Here is a 22585-nt window from a genome sequence, read left to right on the forward strand (position 1 = left end):
GAAAAACTATCTAAAGTCTTTCATCTGTAATAAAATGATGAGCGTTCTGCTCTACCATGTGTAACAATTGAGTTTATCATCCAGGCATCCATGAAAACGAAACGGAATTTATGACTTTTAACAGTTAGAAATTAGCAGGAAGTTAGCTCGCTAGCTTCCATCTAAATGAGGGATTTTGGAAACAAATTCAAACGTACAGCTCTGCTATCACTTAGGGCTCCAAAAGCCCTATTAGGCTAATCGTTGTGTCACTTCCGGTATTTCAGACAATCCCTTTCCGTCAACGATTTTTAATTTGTTGTGGTTTTTTTTAATATGTTGCGGGTGTTTTGTAATTTGTTGCGATTTGCACTTCCCAGCCACCGTACATTTGTTTTGGACGGCAGTGATGCGTGGCGGCTCAGGCAGGGAAGTCTCCGGTGGGATCCGAGCCCGCTGTAAGTGCTCTTTGCTTGGTTTTCCTGCGGCAGAGGAGAGAGAGAGACTTTCACAGTCTGTTGGACTCTTTAATGGACGTGAACACTGAGCTGATGGTCACGTGGCGGGGGATCGATGTGACGATCATCTCCCGGTCAGACTGAAAGATGCTTTCAGTCAGACCGGGAGATGTTGTCTCGCTCTGAGGAACCGAGGAGTTCCATTAGAGTGGATGTGGTGCGAGAAACCTGAAGAGGAGGCGGTGATGGACGGAGGTGGATGTGGGGGTTTACAAGGTTACAGGTTGCCGTGGAGACAAACATGTGCAATACGAACAAATCTTAGGCTGTTTTCCCCATAATCTCTTTAACCCATCATAATTACAGCCGCTCACGGCATCTGGAACATGATCAGTGTTTTGTGTGACCCTCGCAAGACATCATGGAGTGATTCCACACTCTGTAAATACTCTTAATATCAGCCAGTTTTCAGTCTGCAGCCAACATCTAATCTAACATCTGCAGGAAGTCTTCTGATGTCCGAGCATTACAGCTGTTTTTATTTATTTATTTGAGAGACAGAAGAGTGAATCTGACTTTTTCGTCGTTTTCACATCCTCCATGAGACTGTTTGTTTACAGTGGAGTTCATAATTCTGCAGAAAGTCACCCGCGTCAGGAAAAGCGAGAGCTTTTGTTCCCCACGTTATTCAGATTCACTTCTACAAAGAAGCCAGACAAACAGACGCTGCTGTGAAATTCAGGGGAGACAGAAAAAATCCCTCTGGAAACAAGAGAAAGTACAGACGAAGAAGAAACAAACGAGCCAGAAACTGAGAAAGGAGAAGCTCGTCAGTGACTGGACTTCACCTTTCTGCCTTTGAATGTGTGCTTGTTCTTTTTCTTGGTTTTATTCCTACAGTTTTAACGTTTGGCTTCAGAAATATTATCGAGGCTTCAGCGACCTGCAGGGCTGAGATTTATTTAAGGCTTAAAGTTTGCATCGCAAAGGGCGCGGCCTCTCAGAGAGACTGTTTGTGCTGTCGAAGCATTTTAATGTAATTATTATTGTAATCGTACTAACAAGCAGTGACATTCAGGGATCTCTGCACTGAGCAGGAATCAGTGTCTGCACTGTTTGTTCAAATGTGGTCACTCAAGTCCAAAAGACTCACAGTAAAGCTTCAAAGTGCAAAAACCAGTGGGTGACATCACATGAGCTACATCCTCTTTCATATACAGTCTATGTCGACAGTCCGTGGTTGGTGGGTTGCACAGGAGGGTAAGAGATGATCTGACCTCAGCGACACTTCCTGAGGAGTTCAGGGTCTCAGCTCAAACTGAGAAAAGCAAAGTGCATTTTGTAGGTTCTGCTCATTCTAGTGCAGCAGGAGGAATAACCACATTTTTCAGTCACTTGGTGCAGACGGAGTCACCCAAACCCCGACGACAGCTGGAGGCTTCAGACTCGGAGGTTTAACCCTCCAAGCTTCTTGCGTTTTTTTTTCATAATAAATGAAAAAAAAAAAAAGTGCACATCCGCTCTTATTCTAGAAGAAAGGCCAGGCTTTTTCAAATATATATATTTTTATTGATATGTTTATTTTACTGCAGGTTTATGTGAATCTGCTCCGAATACAGCAGCTGTCTGTTCTATTGAACACCAACAAGAAACATTTTTTCCACTGTTGGGACAAAATAACTGAAGTTGAGGCGTCAGACTTTCTTTTATTCACATCACTGCAGTTTAATCTAATACCAGGCACACAGGCTGGCCAGGAATCAACCCCCAGCCCTCTCGGGGTGACTGGGGACCGCTCGGTCCACCTCCGAAGACAGAAACTATAAAAAGGCAACAGTCACGTTTTCTCAGATGTCTTTAAATTAAAGCACGTCACACAGCTGCGAGCGAGAAGGCAACGAGGCGACGGTTAAACTGCGAACTGCTCCTTTAGCAGCTCACGTCAACCTTCTTCTGAATCTTCATCGCTTTAGTCTCCCGGCGTTTCTTTGGTGTCACGTTACAAACTATCGGCGCACATTCCTGCTGTCTCTGATCTCAAGGCGGGTTCAGAAAAACAAACAAACAAAACAAACACCATCCAGCAAAATTAAACAGGCAGCAGGTGTAGAAACACGTGGGCGAAGGCGAGAGGGGTGTGGCGAACATTTAAGAAAAGAACAAAGGACAAAACCGTCCGAGATTTTCACAATAAAGTCATCAGAGGAGCGTTTTTACAGTAGAAACCTTAACAAACCAAAAGCACACTGACATTACGTAACAGCATGGTAATAAAGTCGTGATCTTTTATTGTGACATTTGGAAAATAAAGCTGAAGCTCTGAGATCAAAGTGATGACGGCCAAAAACCTCGTCTTACTTTATTCCTGTGAATACGTGAAAGTTAGGAGGGAGATATTTTCAGAATAAAGTCAGAACAGTTAGCAGCGTTACAGCTTTATTCACAGTCGCTCTTCCTGACAGCGGCGTTTCCTGCACAGTGAGGCTGCATATGCGGCATCCGTGAGGCAGGAAGTCACGCACGGATCATAACGAACCGGACCGCTGTTCTGTGCCCACTCTGTGCCAGGAGGAGCTGTCAGCAGCCGCCTCTCCTTTGACTGTGGCGGAGCTCAGCTGGTGATTGCGCTTCCTGTACACCTGCTGCAGGGCGTGATTGGTCGCTCGTCCAGCTTACTGTGCATCCCAGGAGAGGGAGGAGCACAGAGTCATCACCAGAGACGGCGTCTGTAGGGAAACAAGCTGGGCTCGGGTCAGCAGCAGTGCAGCTTTCAAAATAAGAGCGAGGATGTTGTCCAATAGTAACTCGAGCCTGTGTGTGGGAATCTTCATAAAAATATTCCGAGCATAGTGGAAAAGTCAGTTTTCTCTGTAACAGAAAATAAAATGTAACAAATCTCATCTCCTGCTGCCCACTTGAACATTCATCCAAGTCTTTGTTGATCAGAAGATCCTGGAGCAGTCAGGAAGTCAGTCCGGTCGGATACGCGTTTATTCCAGCGGAAAAAAACAAAGTTTCACTAAAAACGTCTTAAAAAAAAAAAGAAAAGAACCAAAACGTCTGCAGATGGGCCGCGGACCACAGTTTGGAAACCACTAATCATAGGTCGGTGCGAGGGTCTTTAAGCAAGGCACTGAATGAACGTGACATCACCCAAACATCCACATTAACCGCTGCCGAGGTGCTGCTGAGCAAGGCACTGAACTCCAGAGATACAGCAGCGCTTATTAATACTCGTGAGGATGAAATCCGGTGACAGTGAGTCTCCATCATCTCCATCGTCTCCACCTTCAGCTGCTCTGTGATCAGTCAAAGGTGACCCGGCGGGTCAGAGTGGAGGAGAGGACTCCACCTTCAGAGGGACGGCGGGTCGCAGCGGAGGAAGAGGAGGCCGTCTGCACAGAGGAGAGAAGACGTTACTGCTCACGGTTCACTTTTACATTAACGTTAACATCAGAGACGGCCTTCAGGTGAGCAAACAGCTCCTGCACACGTTTCAAATTCAGTTTCAACACGTTTACATCTTTAAACCGTTTCAGGCTTAAAAATCTCCCGACCAAAACTAACGTCTGTGAATCTGGTTTCTTCAGGTTTGATTGTTTGACGCTTTTTTAGTTTCATTTGCTGTTTGAAGTGCTGAGAGGTGTGATGCTGAATCAAATTTGCAGAGATTCCTGAAAGTTCAGCGCCTCCGCCCTGCTGCATACCCGCCACAGGAAGCCGCCACCCTCACTCGCGCATTTTCACGCCCTGGCATTTGTGCAACACTTTACAAAAAGAGCAGCTTCCTGTTAAAAAGTCACAACTGTACATGTTGAACGATTAGCCCCACTCTTCGTCTGTTGGACGAGCTGATTGGCTCAAACACAGCTGTAATTTCACTCATGATGCAAACATGTCCTTGTGTCTCTCTTCCTGTCAGATTACAGGAAACCTTGGGCCTCCATGGAGGGAGGAAGTACACTTACGTCATCGTCTTAGATCAGAAAGCTTTAAGAAAGAGACAAAAAGCTGTCGCGTGTACCTGTTGGGTCCGGCAGCAGCAGGTGCGACTGCCCCGTGCGGCGGCGGTTTAGTGTTGGAGTTGTAGACGGGGTGTGGCGGAAGATAGGGGTTGGACGGCATGGCTGGAGGGCGGGGCTTTTTTGGGACTAGAGGTTTGAGTGGAACAGAAACCTGCAGAAAGAAACAAATGAGTGTCACCTGTAACTGCTCGGGTGGGTCAAAGGAAATGTGACATCACGGAGAAGCTTCGAGGATTTTTTAAATCAAAATGTTTGATTGGTTTCCTCTTTACGAATGAATCAGCTGCAGCTTTGAAACTTACCGAGTCTGAAATGATAAAACAGGTGATTCTATCCAATCAGGAGCCTGCATGCCCAACGCTCATCTGCGTTCCTGAACGCCTCATTAATGTCGGGCATTACTCAGTCTGATTCCAGTCAACCAATCGCATCACACCCTCACACAGCCAGTCTGACCATCAGCTCTCAGTAATCACAGTGATTGATCCATCCCATCACCATTTCAGCTCTTAGCACTACTGTATGCTCTCTATGTACTAGCAGCTAGCAGCATGCAGGTAGGGCATACCTGTCCAGGTGTGATGGGGTCAGGGGGGAGAGGCTTGTTGGGCGGAGCTGGTCGACTCACCAGCTGCTGGAGGGTTAGTGAGGAAGAAGAGAGGAAGAAGAGTGAAGCTTCAGCAACAAAGACGAGGACATGTGAGGAGGAAACAGGGGCACAGAAGGTGGCGAGGACTCGAGGTCGTTGAGCTTTATTTTGAAATTCTCTGTTGACTGACGTGAAACCGAGAGGTCTGACTCACTAATGAGATGTTATTTCATATCAGACTGATAGTGCAGCATGAGGCAGGAACAGAATTAATAGCACAAACAGGGGAACCAAAGAAATGGGTCAGACGAACTAGGCTGTCAGGCAGATGTTTCACCTGCTGATTAGTACCACCAGTTTCCTGGAACTTCAGATTAAATTTACCACCTGCTGCATTAGGGGAGGTGGGGGGGGGATTTTTTATTTATATTTTTGGATTTAAATATTTTAGAGTTTTATGACTCGACTGGAGCAGCGGGACCTGAAAATGAAGCACCAGCAGCTGCAGTTCCTCTAACATCCAGCAGAGGCAGCAGTGAGTCAGTCAGGGGTGAATTCTGTTAATTTGTATTGAAGGATTGAAGTTTGCACTTTTAGGGGCGTGGCCTCTTTGACTGACAGGTATCTGCTAGCTTCACCTGAACTGGACCTCTGGACCATGTTTGTGCTGCTGGCGCCTTTTTATTGACATCATCCAACCAATAACATGGCTGCTGTGTGGTCACTGTACTAACAGACCAAGAAGGCGGAGCTCCAGTTTTGCTGAGTCATGGATTCTGTTTTAACTTCAGCGCTACATCAGCAGTGACAACACGTTCCAACAGACGACACACACACACACACACACACACATATATACTGCAGACAAACGGGACGGACAGTAACACTACAGGTAGCGTACCTGGTTGGAGGGGGTGGGGGGTCAGGGGGCAGAGGCTTGGTGGGGGGGCCGGTCGCTGTTTAACCAACTGAAGCAGCAGAAATAAAAAGTCAGAAGAACATCGAGTCAGTGTTTGGAGGTCGAGACGAGGCCGAGCTGAGTCAGCAAGGAACAGTTCAACATTTTAGGAAATCCTCAAACTTCATTGTTAATGCTGCTCTGCAGGTGAGCATCCACCTGAGGCTGGTGAAGTCAGCTTTTGTACTTCAGCTATGAAAATTAATAACATGTTCCTAATTATGTGGCATTTGTGGCGGCTCGCACCCAAAACACTTTCCTGCTAGCAAACAAACACTCAGGGGGATCGCTGAAGTCGTTTGCAGTCCTGGAGAGTTGTTGTTCGTCTTCTCAGAAAAACACGCACGCCGTGTTCGGCTGCATGTCTGCTGGGAAGCTTTTGCTGCTGCAGGAAAGGAGAGAGAAGCAGCAGAAGATTGCAGCGTGTTTGGTTTGTCCAGGATCCACTTCAGCTGAACACCTCATAGAGCCAACAGATCTACCTGTGCAGGTGTGTGAGGGCCTGAAACCGGGCATGAAGAGCGCCTTCTCAAGTCTTTGCTGTTTGGAAATGCAGCTGACCGCCATCCTCCGTCTGCTCAATTAGTGTCGTGTTTAAGGAAAAGTAGACGAGTCCACACGCACCAGCACGCCTCACTCTCCTCAGGTAGCCGGTGCTTCCTGTCGCTGATGCCGTCTTTGGTTTATTTTCCCTGCTGACCGTCTCTTACAGAGTCCCGCCCAGAGTGACACGTTAGACGACCTCAGCTGATTTTATTTCTGAGCTCTGACTTGGTGACGGAGAGAATCTGAGGATCTTTTAAAATGCTGAACTTTTCCTGCTTTTCCACTGATCACATAAATCTGCACGAATGATTCGTTACGACGACACGACTCACACACATGCATCATGACGACGCGCACAGACACACTCGGGACACCTGAACACACACGCCCACACCTAGAGGGGAGCGGTTACCTGCGGTGGAGGTTTTAGAGCGGGGTCTGGGGGGAGTGGCTTAGTGGGAGGAGCAGGTCTGTCATGAACCTGATTGGAGAGAAAACAGGAAGCAGAAGCAGAGTGACAGCTGACAGACTCAGAGGTCAGAGGCCAAATGGGCAGGTGTGTTAATGTCTGACTTAAGAAGAAGAACAGAGATAGGGTGCAGGTGTCTGAGCGTGTCACTTCCTCTGAGCCGTTGGTGACGTTTCACTTCATGTTTCTGCGAAGCCTCGCCCGCTTCTGCTCGAGTCTCAGTATTAATTTCACTCACTGCAGACACGTCATGCTGCTGTCAGGAAGTTTACTCAGAACAGACATCAGCGGGGAGAAGGAAGTAGCGCTACAGCGCACACAGTCATATTTGGTCAAAGTAACACGAGACACCGTCTGTGATGTCATTTGATACGAGAAGAGAGATATGGAAATATATTTTGGGAGCTTACAAGAAACCTTTTCAAGAGATTAAGGGGAGCATGCAGGGCCTTTGAAAGAGTCTAATATTTGGCAGGATGTGGTTTAGAAGAACTTAACTGGGTCTGTTTTAAAGGAAACGTAGGAGGTGTTAGTGGATTAAAATAAAGCAAAAACCCCAAACCATGACTGGTTGACCTCACTCACAGACGAATCCACAGAAAATCAACAAAACCTCCACAGTTTGCTTCAAATCTTTACAACTACAAAGACCAATTTTAAAAATACAAAATTGGCTCTCCACACATACACACATATATCTGTGTAGTTTCCCTTAATGCTCGCTCAGGCGGTTTGCCATGGCGTGCTGCACCTCTCCAGCTGCAAGCATTTGCAAACAGTCAGTGTCGGCGTGTCTGTGCGGTTACTCTGGTTACCTCTTTTTGGGGCGGGGTCAGCGGGATGTCCGTCTGAGGGTTCAGGTGGTATCTGAGAGGGCGGACCTGCTCTCCGTTCCTGCCGTCCACTCGCTCCATCGCCGGAGTCCTGGACAGGAAGGTGAGTAAATCAAAGAGACAGGGGCAGCTCAGGTGTGAACTCGTCCTCAGAATCTCTGATGCTCGTATTTTATTACATTTATATGTTTTAGAACAGCTGAATGAAAGTCACCACACGTCACTACCAACCGCACCAGTTAAAGCTGCTGCAGGTTTGTGGAGGGTGGACACGAGGAGCTCAGTGTCTTTAATCAGCAGGAAACATCAGTTTGTGCTGATGTTTGAATACAGTCGCTGGTGTGTTTTTTACATATCTTTAATTATCTGAGCCGCTCTAAAACCCAGAGTAATGATCTATAATTAGAAAACTGCTGGACTCTACACCATCACTCTGCTTTATATTTGATTATTGGCTGTGAAAATCACAACTGTGCTGTGTTTACGCAGGCTTTCCCATCACAGTGTTCGTTTATATATATGAGATGTTTCATTTAAAAAAGAGACATAAAATCAGCACTCATACAGAGCCGTCTGTTTACTGAGCAGCACAGCTCCTCCTGTACAACATCATGGACAACCAAACGGTTTGATTGGGTTTGCGTTTTAATGAATCTGATTTTTGGCTAAATTTAACAGCACGACTTTGGTTTTTGGTTTTTTAAATCTATAAATCTCCACGTTATTAAAAAAAAAAGTACCATGGCACAAACATCACGAGGCCCTGCTGCTCAGTTTGCATGAGTGTGAAGGGAACATTTTTCATGGCCTTATGAAATATTCTAAAGTCAGTGCTGAGGAAACGAAACAGCTGATTGTGAGGAGTCAGGTGGGAAGGATCCAGGTAAGACTTAAAGCTGCGCCAGGAAACCACGTCCTGAGACGTGCTGCGGCAGCTTAAAGGAGCCTCAAAGTCTGACTTTGTTTAGTTTCTGCAGGAGGAGATGTAGACCAGCACAGCTTTAAGTCCTGACGTGGTTCTGCTCCACAGGTGTGAGCAGGTGAGAGCAGGTGAGAGCAGACAGTCAGAGAGGTGAAGGAAGCGGGCGAGGATGTAAATGACAGCAGAGACACTTTATCAGCATCCATCAGTCCAGTGCTTCATCACCTCTCTGACTCTAACGGGACAGAGCACAGAGCAGGACCCTGCAGGTCCAGCAGTACCTGGAGACGTGGGTGGGCGTTACCTCCAAATCCCACATCTCAGAGTCAGCCACACTGCATTGTGGGTAAGAAAAAGCACATCAGAACCAGGCTGGAGGTGAATAAAGAGAGGCGGTGTAACTGAGATGAAGCAGACTCCTGTTTCGCATGAGGAAGACTCCACTGGTTTAACTGACCTTCATCAGTCACACACACACACACACACACACACACACATTTACCGGTTGTGCTGTCGAGCTTTATGAAATGGGCTGTTCGGTCCCAGGCAGAAGAGACGCCGACGGAAACCAGGGAACCGGAGAGCGAGGAAGAGGAGGACCACTGGCAGGATGAAGAGGAAGATGACAAGCAGGGCGACTCGGACGGGATCCGATTCTGAACGCAAAAAGACGAAGGATTAACGGGCGCTGCAGAGAAGACGAGGATCGTCTCATTTTTGGATGGTTTTCAGAGCGAAGCACCTCGAGCCGCTCGGGCTGGGCCGCTGTCCACGCTACCGCCATGACCCGAGTACCTGCAGTCAGGTGGAGCCCAGCCCACCTCGCAGTGACAGTTCCTGTTGCTGTTACACACCTGCAACACAAACACACAATACAGACTCACACTGGCACCAAGAACAGCAGGGACCGGGTTGTAGTTACAGTCTGTGGTGGCAGGCGGAGGTGTAACTCTGCAGGTGGAGGTGTGCAAGGAAACAGAGACCACATCGAAGGACACTATGGTCTCATCCAGTGTTGGTCAAGTTACTTGAAAAAAGTAATCAGTAACTAATTACTTCCCCAAAAAGTAATCCCGTTACTTTACCAATTACTTATTTTCAAAAGTAATTAATTACTTAGTTACTTAGTTACTTTTTAAAAACATGATTTACAACCTGAATAGGTGATAAAGCGATAGATCTTTCAGCCCAATTCTACTTTTTCTGCATAATTCATCATACAAAATGTAATCAAATGGAAACGTCTCTTTTTAAAACTTTAAATCTTTTAACTTTATGCATCAACCAAAAATTAAATTATATGCAACATTCTCTGACTGGAAGAAATTTGTTTAACATTTAAACCCATTTCCTGCACATTCCAGCACATAAAATAAAATATGTTTTTGTGTTTACACTCACTCTTTCAAATAGATGCAAGTAAAACACAGCAGAAAATAAATAAAATCAAAGACTAGCGGTCCTGTTGCTCTATTTTCACCTGTAAAGCAGGAGTGGGGTAGGCGGAGGTTTACCCTGGTGCAGGTGTGCTGCGGCGGTCAGTGGAAGAATCCGCGAGTTTCTCTGTGAATTTCACATTACGTAGTAGCTACTCGGTGCTTGCTTGGAAGTTTAGGGGTTTAAAAAGAAGTTTTCTTCCCGCGCAGTGAACAGTGGACACTAATGTTTTTGTCACTTTTTATGGAATCAAACTCAAAGTAAGGTCAGTACTTCCACGCTTTAAACGCTGCACGCTCATACTCTCTCCGCACTCGATATATTATCCATTGTTGATCTGAAATACAGAAATCCAGTTGTGCCACGCATTGAAGACTGTCAGCCAACATTAAACTGCAGCTGTCTGATAAAGCTGTGCTTTTGATTTTTACTCCATCGCATGCGATCCGAGCACCGATGCCACAGACGCCGCACAGCTGCTAATGTTTTGTGGGGAGTGGACGAGAGCACGAGCGCTTTAGGTGAGTAAAACTATATTCCACAGTACCCGTGTGTTAATAAGCATGCATGTGCAGGTACACATGCTTCAAATATCAATATTGCGCATCAATTCTGTCACTACCCTGCTTTTGCGCACCACTTTCTTATATGCGTTTTTCTTGTTAACCTCCTAAGACCCGAACTCTTCCATGGCATGCATTTTTAATTTCTTTGATATTTGGGCTGATTGTTTTTACATTCATCAGGTCCCGAAGAATTACCAGATTTTTTTTTTACCTTATTTTTGTTTTTAAGAAAAGTAAGAGCCACATATGAGGATATTCGTTTAACTTTTTGATAGAACAGTAGCAGTATAATGTCCTCGTCAGTGGATATCAGGCCCTTGTAGAGCAAAATTGAGTATTTTGGTCTAAATAACCCAAAATGTGATGTCCACATATGTGGACCCCAGGTCCTAGGAGGTTAACACACAGAGTACACACCGCTGTGCACAGCGCACGCACACGCAAAGTCAGCTGATCTCATCTGATGCAGATCTGCTCCTTGATCAAGTGACATTTGTCTGGATTTTTGGCACGAGTGGCGATCAGCACCGCAGCTGGATGGCCCGATTTAAATACCCAGCGCAGCTGATACTCACCAGAATAATTTACTAAAATTATATGGACTCCTGTTATTAAGTCCAGTTTTTTCTGAATAAATCAATAAAGATCCATTTATGGAAAGCTGTGGGGCGATCGTGGCTCAAGAGTTGGGAGTTCGCCTTGTAATCGGAAGGTTGCCGGTTCGAGCCCTGGCTTGGACAGTCTCGGTCGCTGTGTCCTTGGGCAAGACACTTCACCCGTTGCCTACTGGTGGTGGTCAGAGGGCCCGGTGGCGCCAGTGTCCGGCAGCCTCGCCTCTGTCAGTGTGCCCCAGCGTGGCTGTGGCTACAATGTAGCTGCCATCACCAGTGTGTGAATGTGTGTGTGAATGGGTGAATGACTGGATGTGTAAAGCGCTATATAAATACAGGCCATTTACCATTTTTACCATGAAGGCAGTTTTCTCTTTAATTATATTCAACAATATAACACATTTGACCACTTTTAAATGATTTTTCTAACTTTAATACACTAAAGTTAAGGTTATATAAATAATTTCTAGTAAGTGGCCCTGCCCCTCCTATATTTGTATGTATGTGGCCCTCAGTGAAAAAAGTTTGGACACCCCTGGTTTAGACGGAGGAACCTTTACCCTGGAGAGCGTGGCTGACACCTGTATTATGGCTGTGATGAGGTCCACTGTGGATCCAAGTGGCCAAACTGAGTCCTTCTTTTCAGGTTCCTGTCTGTTCTTCACTCACTCACCTCTCTCCTGATCAGTGCTGGTCAAGTTAAGTAATCAGTAACTAATTACTGATTTCTTCTCCTAAGTAATCCTGTTAGTTTACTGATTACTTATTTTAAAAAGTAATTAGTTACTTAGTTACTTTTCACAAATATGATACACAACCTGAAAACATAGAGCAACAGACCTTTCAGCTCAATTCTATTTTTTCTGCATATAAAACTGAATCAAATGAAAAAGTCTCTTTTTAAAACTCATAAAACAACTTTTAATCTTTAACTTTATGCATTGAGCAAAAATTAAATTATATGCAACAGTCTTTGACTGGAAGAAATGTGTTTAAACCTGTTCTGCATATTCCAGCATATTAAATAAAATCATGTTTTGTGTTTACACTCTTTCAAATGCAATTAAAAAAACGGCAGAAAATAAATAAAATCACGGCCTCAGCAGCTCTGAGTCCTGTCGCTCTTAAATCTATTGTCAGCTGTTTAGCAGGAGTGGGGCGGGTGGAGGTTTGCCCACAGCGGTCATGTCAGTGGGCGTTCCTCTGTGAACGGCACATTCCCATGGCAGCGTGCTCGCTGCTCGCTCAGATTTGAAGGTTAATTTTTCCCACGCAGAGTGAACAGCGGACGCTAATGTTTGTGTCACTTTTTACAGAATGAAACTTAAAGTAATGTGATTACTTCCACGCTTTAAATGCTGCATGGTCGTACTCTCTCCATCACTCCATGTTATCCATCGTTGATCTGCACACGTCTGTTACCACGGACGACGCACGCTTACATCACTGTCACGAGACACTCTCACTAACAAAATCACGGTTTAGTAACGCAGCGTGCTTACAGGAAAGTAACAGTAATCTAATTACTTTTTGCAATAGTAACTCATTACTTTACTCATTAGTTGAAAAAAATAATTAGATTACGCGTTACTGCCCATCGCTGCTCCTGACCATCTCTGGCTGTGGCGTCTTCCTGTTCTTGTCTGTACGGCCGCCGCACCGACTCAGAATTATAAGATTGTGTTTAGAATTACGGAGTTTGAGGTCGTCGTTCTTTTGCTTTAATGTGAAGGATCGTCGCAAAGTGCAAGGCAGTATGTCTTTCTCATGACCAGCAGGGGGCGACTCCTCAGCAGATAAACCATGATGAGTTTATTTGGTCTCATCTGAAATTATGGTGGAAAACCTCCGTCTTTGTGCCAACGCATACCTCACACACTTTTAAATGTGACTCACCCCGTGGCCGTTGCATTTCCTGCGACACTCGTCCACACCGAACACTGACACATCCTGACACTTCTGGTTCAAACAGGCCTGAAACAGCAACAAAACACTTTAAAATGACACTTCCATAAAAGTTTGTTTCAAGAAATTCTCACAAAAATCTTACAAAACTCTGAATATTTGCAGCATCTAATCAAACTTCAGTGGACACTTTGGTTTTTTCTATCTAAGGAGCTTGGAGAGAAAAGCCACTGGACTTCTTTAAGTTTCTTTGAAACTTGTTTTTCTTTCCCAGCTGCTGCGATAACTATGACCTGGAAGACTGCAGACCTACACAGACACTTTGGTTTGAATAATTTTTTGTTGTTGTATCTCTTATAATTAAAATTACTGCAGCTAAAGAGAATTAATTCAAATAAAAACTGTCCTGCAGCCTGTAGGAGGCGCTGTCTGACCTTGCCGTGGCTGCATGCGGTGCCGTGGGCCACGGTGGCGGGGTCGGACACGTCGTCACCCAGGTGGAAGAAGGTGCCTCTGCAGACCAGGTCGCTGTTGTTGAAGTGGACCCTGGTGGTGAGGATCTCTGCGTTGGTGCCCAGCAGGGGGCGGTCCCTCCCACCCTGACACTGGATCCGACCGCAGTGAACGTCCCTGCAACGACAAGCAAACGTGACAGGAAGTGAAGTGCGGGAACAGCCGGAATTTTGGTTCCCATAAGTATAGCAAACTTCCAATTTTTGGTCCCCACAAAGATATGAATACACACACAGACACGCACACACACGGGCATGATGGGATTTGTAGGCCTGCAGTACAGTAACACAGCAGTGACCATGACAGTGACCCTGTGGACTCACGAGTTCCTGCAGGGGATGTAGGAGCCGTTGGTCAGCTGACCACAGTTTCCATATTTGTTTCCCTTTTTGTTCACAGACGAGAAACAGACGGCGGGAGCGCTGGTGGCATCTGAAGACAGAAATAGAAACCAGTCACAAATGCATGTTTTAAACTGGTTTAAACCAAAAGAGCCAAAGTTAAGTCAGAGTACAACAGAAACCAGGATTCAAGCAGGTGCTGGCTCAGTGCAAACTGGTTTTAGCTTTGTTGGTTCACTGTGTGGGTCAAACTCACTCCAGGTCACTGGTACATGAGGTGTAAACAGATTTAGGCTAAAATAAGCTGTGATAAATTGTGATTAATATGTGATTTAGACTCTGCTTAAATCTATCCTGCTCATTCTCAGCTGTGTAATCGTCCTCACACAGCTTCGATTTGTGGCTCACAGTGATCATTTCCTCCATGAACATCCAGCACAGGACAGGAAATGAGGGAAAGCGGAGCAGATTCAGAGGACAGCTACAGACTGGAGTCTTACTGGGTCCCCACAGCGTCTGGCACTGGCTGTGCATGCTGGCGCAGACTCCTCCATAGCAGTAGGAGGCGCCCTCCTCACAGGGTTCCCCATTCTGCAGAAATACATTGGGGGGGCAGTAGGGGGAGGAGCCTGTGCAATACTCAGGGAGGTCACATTCCCCAAGAGGCTCACGACACACCGAACCCGCCGCTCGCAGCTGATGGAGGAGGAAGAGGAGGAGGAGGAGGGTTTAGATGAAAATACTGCGGGAAACACTATTTTTGTATTTGTGGGCATCGACGTCAGCCTGACCTTACAGTCCTGGCAGCAGATACCATCAGATGAGCACTGAGCTCCAGGAACCAGCTGACAGGTGGAGGCGTTACAGCACGGGTCCTCACACTCCTGACCAATCAGAGCACAGCAGCACATCATCAAGAAGGAGAACAAACAAAAGTAACGTGTGTGACCTTCATCGCTGCTAGGACAGGAGACGAAGAGTAACTGTGACTGAAGCTGAAGCAAACGTGCCGCGAGATAAACTCTAGTAAATTCCACCTGGAACAGCAGAAGCAGGTGAACAGGTGAGTACCTCCAGCAGGCCGCAGTCACACGCCTCTCCTTTCTCCACGTAGAGGTTTCCACAGCGAGGTCCTCCCAGCAGATGCTCCGGCTGCGGCACGTTGAACAGACACATACCGCCGCCGTGCAGCAGGCTGACGGACAGATCTGCAGCACTGCAGCTGCTGAACTGCTGACCCGGCATGAACCTGAGGTCAGAGGTCACAGGACACTGGTATTACACAGCTGGAAACTAATGAGGAAAGTCTGCAGGTCTGAAAAATGAAGCCAACACTGAACCTGCAGTTCCTCTAATGGCCACTTGAGGCTCCAGCAGAGAGCCAGTAAACAAACAGACACATTAAGATTCTTTGGGAAAAGACTAAAAGCAGCTGTGTTTAAATCCTGCTGAGACGATACCTTTAAGACTTCAGAGATGTAAAGCAGTTAAAGCACAGAATAAATGAGAGAAACAGGACTCGAGCTATGAGTCTCAGCAGGCGGATGTGTTGGGGCTTCTGGTCTGATGCTGACCCGGGTTAAACAGTCTGGCACTGACCCGGTTGAGGGCTCCATGATGCAGCCCCGAGCCGCGGCTCGTTCTGGCAGGAGCAGTGGCGCTCCGCAGTGTCGTGGCTCATCCCGAGGTTGTGACCTAGCTCGTGAGCAACAGTTGAAGCCACGCCCAGAACACTGACCAGGTGATCCTGACAGGAGGAGAGAAATCGCTTCATTTTTATGGAGCCAAGTATTTTGTCAGTAAACTGTAAAAAAAAGATCAAAATGTTTTACACTAAAATCTTGTTTTGTTAAAAATGTAAATTAATCAATAAATCACAGTGACACCGGAAGTAAACGAAGCTCGACACGAAGGCCGACTCACCACGTTGACTCCGCCCGACCTGTCTCTGGAGCACATGGATGACTGAGACGCCATCCCCACTGTGGTGCCGTCAAAGGACCCGCCCCTGTCAAGAAGAAACGAACCCGTGACGACCTGGACCAGGAGCAATCAGAGACTTTTATTTTGGTAAGTGCTCCTACATGACGAGCTGGGCGTTGTCATGGCGAAGGCGTGGCAGCAGGTCTCTGGTCCGCCACTCCAGGAAGTTGTTTAGGGTGTCGGTCGGGCTCTTCTCCACCCGGATCTTGTCGCGGTCGCTCCAGATCTCCAGACCCGTCAGCGCCACGCGGACGTTCAGGGGACGGTAGAACTGAAACAGGAAGAAGAGGTAGTTCAGGTGCGCCGCTGCTGCAGCATTACAGAGGCCGGCTGTGACAGCAAGTCAGAGATCTCACCCAGTCCACCTGGTTGGCCACGTCCAGCATGCGGTAGATGATGGTGTTATTGTTCTTCTGGTAATTCAGAAACTGTGGAGCAGACTGCAGCTTTAGTCACATCAGGATGTAACAACCAACATGTTAAACCGCAAATCAAACACAGCAAGAACGACAAAGAATCACTCGGCCCATTTTAGGATGAAACAAACTGCTGCCATCTTGTGTCGAGAACGCAGTACTGCAGGTAAAAAACCCCAAACACAAAAAGCTGAAACTCTATAAAAGACATTTGTTTGGCTCGCTGCAGCACGCCCCTCATTTCTGCTCCAAACTCAAGGCCATGTTAGCCCCCAAATCACATGACCTTTGCCGGTCAGAGGTCACCGCTCTGCTGCATCGAGCCAAATCGCATCAGAAATAACTGTTAAAGATCTGTGACGACAAATGTGAGATATCCTGCTTTAAAGAGGTAACGAAGAGAGACACACACACACACACACTGACCTCCTGGTGATCGGCCACCAGCACCAGTTCGATGTATTTGGTCTCAGACAGGATGTCTCTCTTTGTCTGCAGACAGAACACACACAGAGGTCAGGTCAGAGGTCAAACGGGAATAAAAGCTTGACGTATTTGTAGTTTGTCAAACTTGGGGCGATCGTGGCGCCCCAAGAGTTGGGAGTTCGCCTTGTAATCGGAAGGTTGCCGGTTCGAGCCCTGGCTTGGACAGTCGCGGTCGTTGTGTCCTTGGGCAAGACACTTCACCCGTTGCCTACTGGTGGTGGTCAGTGGTGGCGCCAGTGTCTGGCAGCCTCGCCTCTGTCAGTGCGCCCCAGGGCAGCTGTGGCTACAATGTAGCTGCCATCACCAGTGTGTGAATGGATGTGTAAAGCGCTTTGGGGTCCTTAGGGACTAGTAAAGCGTTATACAAATACAGGCCATTTACCATTCTGCAGTTAAATTTCACTTTAACGACCCGATCGACAGATGCATCACGAAGGCTGACCTACAGTTTGACCTGCTTGTGCGGTGACAGAGACGATAACGTTTGTTCATCTTTAAAGCCTCCAGACGCGACTCACCTCACAGACAATCACCTTCTCTGTGAGGTGATTTTTACTGACATTAAACAGGAACTGCTGATCCACCTGGACTGACTGTTAAGATGTCATCTAACATCTTAAAACTCTTTAAAATTCCTGCTTTATTGAGCAGGAATTCTGGGGAAGAGGCTTCACTTCCTGTTTGACTGCAGGTGAAATGCTGGAACACTTAAACGCGCTGATTGTTTCAGGTGTGTGAGATCTGTGTGCACGGCATCACTTCACCCTCCATGTCTGTGGGGGCGTGGCTCCTGTCCCTGACTGTGGACCAGAGCCTCTCCAGATCTGACCTCCTGGGTGCCCCAAGCCTTACCTTTGCAAACACCTGTAACACATTTCTTGTGTTTTGTCCTTGTCAGCACATCCTAACTGTGCAGACTATAACAGTAACTCAGCTCTTTATGAAAACATGGCGGCCTGTCTCACCCTGTGTGTGTGTGTGGAGCTGTGGATGGGGGGGACGGAGGTGTGAGACACTCCGCAGCCTCCTGCAGCGTCACCCTCCAGGGGGGTGGTGGAGAACAGCAGGTGGACTCCTCCTCCTTCATCATCATCACCTCCTCCTCCACTTCCTCCATTTCTGCCTCCTCCTCCGCTCTCTCCTCCTGCACCCTCCTCCTCCTCTTCCTCACTCGTCTGGTGGTGGTGATGGTGGTGCTCCTCCTGTGGTTGCAGCTCAAAGCTCAGGGTGGAGTTCAGGGCGATGATGCCACTGGAGGAGGAAACAGCTGATTAACAGGGGTCCTATTCATATTTCTAAGCACACACACACACACACACACACACACACAGAGTAAATATTTCTATGACATAACAATAAAAACCAGAATAGAACTGGTTTTTATTGGTTTGTTATTATGATGGTGACATCACAGGAAGTAGGATGGGCTTGCGGTTATGAGATCATATCGAGGGAAATGATGACTCAGATTTTCTTTTTGTGCAGTTAGAAAATAAACCGAGTGATTTATTTCACAAACCATTTTTTTTCACGGTGACCTTACAGGCTGGAGGAAACCACCACAGAGCTCGCTGAGCTGCAGAGACGGAGAAAATCTTTCCCTTAGTTTTTGTTTTTCCTGGTTTGAAATGTTTTTACGTTCTCAGTAATCCAGCCTGATGAATAAAGGTTAATACAGCTCGTGTATAATCTGAGCTCAGAGATTACTCTCAGGGCTTCCAGGCTGGACCCTCTCGCTTCACGTGCTGATAAATAAACCCGATAATCGTCCTGCAGCTTGAACATTTTCTGTGTCAGGTCAGAGGTCGCGGCTGTTGATCCGGATCAGTTTGGCCGGCTCTGGAACGCTGACGCTTCACTCGGGGTTTCTGCCAAGAACACTGAATTGAACACAAAGACCTGAAACAGCGAGTCCTGGACTGAGGACTGAGCGGATTGGAGGTTTTTAGGTTTAAGAGCTTTCTGACATGCTTTTGTTTTGTTTTTTGTTTTTTTTACACAGTCTAAACACAGACAGCTGTCAGCGATAAATATTCATATTTCTGTATTTAAATGAGGCCAGAAGAGCCTCCAGAGAGCAGTTGCCTGCCTGACGCCCAGCTTTGACCCGTCAGCAGAAATCTGCAGCTTCTGTTTTTGCGGAACAGGATGAGCGTTTGGAAACCAGCGCTGTCTAAACACGACGACTTCCTCCTGAGCCGTGCGTCTCCGTTTGTCCAACTTCACGTCCGTTTGAGCGTTTAAGCACAGAAACTCACTTTTCTTCTTCCTTCCTCTCTCAGACTGAAATTATTGTATTTTTATTGTGTTTGTATTTAATACACACAGAAACCTCTAACAGCTGTCTCAAGGCACCTTAAACACTATTGATAGAGTTTGCAGTGAGGGCTGGAGCAGGTGACCCTGAACTCTCCTGAAGACGTCCTAGGATGCAGTGGGGCTTTCTCCTCCTCTCTCTGTGGCTCGCAGCAGTGACATGTAAAGGTTTATCTTCTCTCAGCTTGAGTTTGTTGTGTCTTGCTCTTAGTTTTTCAGAGGAAAGGAGGATTCAGGGTCACCTGATCCAGCCCAAAGAGGACAGTTTCAAGCCTAAAGTTGAAAGCAGAGGATGTCTGTGATCTGAAACCAAGCTGAGGTTCCACAGAAGAAGGGTTGAACACTCCACTTTTAGAAACTCTGAACTACGAATAAGCCTCCAGCTGAGAGCGAGGGGCTCTGTTGGGATAGGGACACTGTGATGGGCCTGAAAGGTTGTCCTTCCTGTTTGGGGGGGTGGGGGGTACTGACCGGAGTCCCGAGCAGGTGCTCACAGCCACTCTGGACTGGGGGAATCCTCTGACGCTGCCGTGGTAATAACAGTGAGTCTGCAGACGACATAAACACAACAACAACATCTGTCACAGCTGGACGACTCCACGGGACGGTCTGACGGGCTGCGGTGTGTTCGCTGACTCACCACAGGGTTGGCCGTTACAGACACTCCGGTACCGTTGGGGAGGTAGTAGAAGACGTTTGGTGGTTTGGGCAGCAGGTCGCTGAAGAGACACGACAAAGGTCAAAGTGTGTGAGAGACGACGAGAATCAAACAGCAGTATTAACATTATCACATAGGAGGCGACGGGTCCTCACGTTACGGCCTTTCAAACAACCTGCGATGTTCGCTACCAGGCTGGGGTCAGAGCTGGCAGCCGCAGTGTAAAGGTTAAATATTATAACACCAAAGGACAGCTGATAGTTGGGTCAGGATAAAGTCTCAGACAATGCTACCTTTAAAAAAAAAAAACCCCCACCTGTATCAGCTGTAAACTAATGTCAACAGGAAGTGATCGAGTCAGAAACAGCGAGCGTAAGCAACGATGAAGATGACGACTGAGGAAGTATTCAGGATCAAACAGCAGCGATAAAATGAAAAAGGTCCCCTCAATCCGACACGATCCGCAGTGACGGCTGCAACATTTTTATTTTTACCAGCTCACAGCGTCTCAGATAAACGTCACAGGAGGTTCTGTACATGTGGTGTTTAGTGTCACGCTGCTCAGACTCACTGGTTCTTCTCCAGCTCCAGCAGGAAGAGTCTTCCTCCCACCTCCAGCCCACACTGCAGCCGGTCAGGGTGGCCATCCTGGGAACACAGGAAGAACAGTTCCTTCATTTACTGAGCCGATTAAACTGAGGAGGCAGGAAAGAAAAGAACAGGATGGAGCGCTTCCAAACGACACAAATACCCGAGGCTAACGAGACGGATTTGCACATTCAAAATGCTGCTGGGGCACCTGTGGAGGTAAACAATGAGGGCATAAATGATTGGCTAAGATTACAGAAATTAACAGAGCTGTGGAGGGGCGGAGCTTCCTCACTGCTCTGTATCCAGCCACCTGCAGCTCTAACAGCTCTGACTGCTGCAGATTAAAATGATCATTTTCACACCAGTCTGAGCTTCTCCAGGTGCCACAGAGGGCTGATGTGTGCCTGAACCAATCATCATGTGGATTTTTATTATTAAACACACCTACTGCTCAGCTTCATCATCATCATTTCATACCATGAATTAAAAGCACAGACTCTTATAATTCAGCGAAGCCCACTCCCACTCTCATTGTTCCGCTTCCTCCATTTTTACTACATTCCGGTGACTTCCTTCCTTGAGCTCCTTTAGGATGTGGCGGTGCAGAGTACATCCGCCGTCTAATCAATACACCTTCCTGCCTTAATGGAGCTTCTCTCTGAAGTGCAGGCACTTCCTGTCCAGCGGTTTTCTCCTCTCAGCTCTGGAGGAAGTGTAGGAGTGTGTGTTACTGGGCGTAGCAGCAGTTTTCCTGTTAAACCCCTCTCATGGGGAGCAGCACGTGGCCAGTCTCTGTCCATCGCTCTTGTGGCTGATGACGCCCTGCGTTTCCTCATAAACCCTCGCTGCGCACCGAAGCTCAGCAACTGAATCGGGCCCCGCTGCGTCAGGGTGGAAGCTAAAGCTTGACTCACGTCCTGTTAGAACCACCTGACACATGGCTTTGAAATCCCCTCCATCCACATGTTTCTGACATCAGCCAGATGTTGTCCCTGATCGCCACCTGTTCACTGGACTTCTACACTTTCCCCACTGCAATGCAAAATGGGATTTAAATTTCCTTTGTTAAAGAACAGGCAGCGCTGGCCGGGACGATGTTCATGGTGTAGCCCAAGTTTACCGGACCGGGCCGTAGGTCGTTTGGGACCGGGCTGCGAGAGTTGAGACTCGGGTGTGAAATTTATGGTTTTCAGGGTTTTTATGGTGAACTCGGTTTCCCTGGGTCTTTTCCTGTGTTGTAGTTGGGGGTCTTATTTTGAAAGAAATATTTACACGTTACCATAGCGACCAGAGAGCATTAAGGGGCGGAGAGGAGGATGTTACTCTCAGTGTTGTTGGTGCATTTCAGGAGGACGCTGCTAATAAAGTTACACAGTGAGTTCATGTTTATTATTATATTTACAAAACACCACAGTTTGTGTTTCCGTCGGATTGTTTTATTTTGTTATATTTATTCGCGACACCTTAAAGGCCGGTCCGTGAAAATACTGTCTGACATTAAACCGTCCGTGGGGCAACAAAGGTTGTGACTGCTGCTCTATATCACACTCAGTGTAGAACATGTCATGTTTGAAAAGAAATCAAACAAATCAGTAAACCACAGAACTTCGAGGCAACGCCACTTTTTGCTGTCTTTAAACTAAATGAACATCTGGATGGTCGTGTTCGCGTTTCCTCAGCACAACTCTGAAGCTCTCCTTTGAATCTCCACCTGGACTCCTCAGTTCTCTCTCCAGGTAGAAACACCCGCTAGCCCAGAGTAATCAGAATACTTTATTGATCCCTAGGGGAAATTATTTTGGTTACAGTGCTCCAGGGCAAACATTAACAAGACATGTTTATACTGCAGCACTGTAACCAAAATTCCAGAGTAACACATGATCATTGATTCACCTGGTTCCCCATCACTGTGTGTGGGTGGAGCTGCCTGTAGCCACACCCACAGCGAGTCCAGCGCAGAGGCGGCAGCAGGAGTGTTTGTTT

The 22585-nt window shown here is 47.0% G+C and overlaps 1 protein-coding gene across 1 annotated transcript in view; it reads right to left on the bottom strand.

The window, feature by feature from the left end:
* Nucleotides 1-2159: 2159 nt before the first annotated feature.
* The window catches only part of adam15 (ADAM metallopeptidase domain 15), a 30102-nt gene continuing 9676 nt past the window's right edge, over nt 2160-22585 (bottom strand). Inside the window, exons 3-24 of the mRNA XM_019364271.2 lie at nt 20583-20659; nt 19994-20072; nt 19825-19901; nt 18003-18288; nt 16978-17043; nt 16492-16563; nt 16237-16406; nt 16076-16160; nt 15748-15899; nt 15224-15401; nt 14944-15036; nt 14653-14848; nt 14135-14243; nt 13733-13928; nt 13290-13367; nt 9522-9633; nt 9282-9435; nt 7840-7948; nt 6968-7036; nt 5031-5096; nt 4462-4613; nt 2160-3832 (exon numbers count right to left, since the gene is read on the bottom strand). Of these exons, the coding sequence (XP_019219816.1) occupies nt 3766-3832; nt 4462-4613; nt 5031-5096; nt 6968-7036; nt 7840-7948; nt 9282-9435; nt 9522-9633; nt 13290-13367; nt 13733-13928; nt 14135-14243; nt 14653-14848; nt 14944-15036; nt 15224-15401; nt 15748-15899; nt 16076-16160; nt 16237-16406; nt 16492-16563; nt 16978-17043; nt 18003-18288; nt 19825-19901; nt 19994-20072; nt 20583-20659 (2643 nt within the window). The 3' untranslated portion in view covers nt 2160-3765. The remainder of the gene's footprint in view (nt 3833-4461; nt 4614-5030; nt 5097-6967; nt 7037-7839; nt 7949-9281; nt 9436-9521; nt 9634-13289; nt 13368-13732; nt 13929-14134; nt 14244-14652; nt 14849-14943; nt 15037-15223; nt 15402-15747; nt 15900-16075; nt 16161-16236; nt 16407-16491; nt 16564-16977; nt 17044-18002; nt 18289-19824; nt 19902-19993; nt 20073-20582; nt 20660-22585) is intronic.

The sequence above is a fragment of the Oreochromis niloticus genome, linkage group LG11 (assembly GCF_001858045.2).
Source record: "Oreochromis niloticus isolate F11D_XX linkage group LG11, O_niloticus_UMD_NMBU, whole genome shotgun sequence".
Lineage (NCBI taxonomy): Eukaryota > Metazoa > Chordata > Actinopteri > Cichliformes > Cichlidae > Oreochromis > Oreochromis niloticus.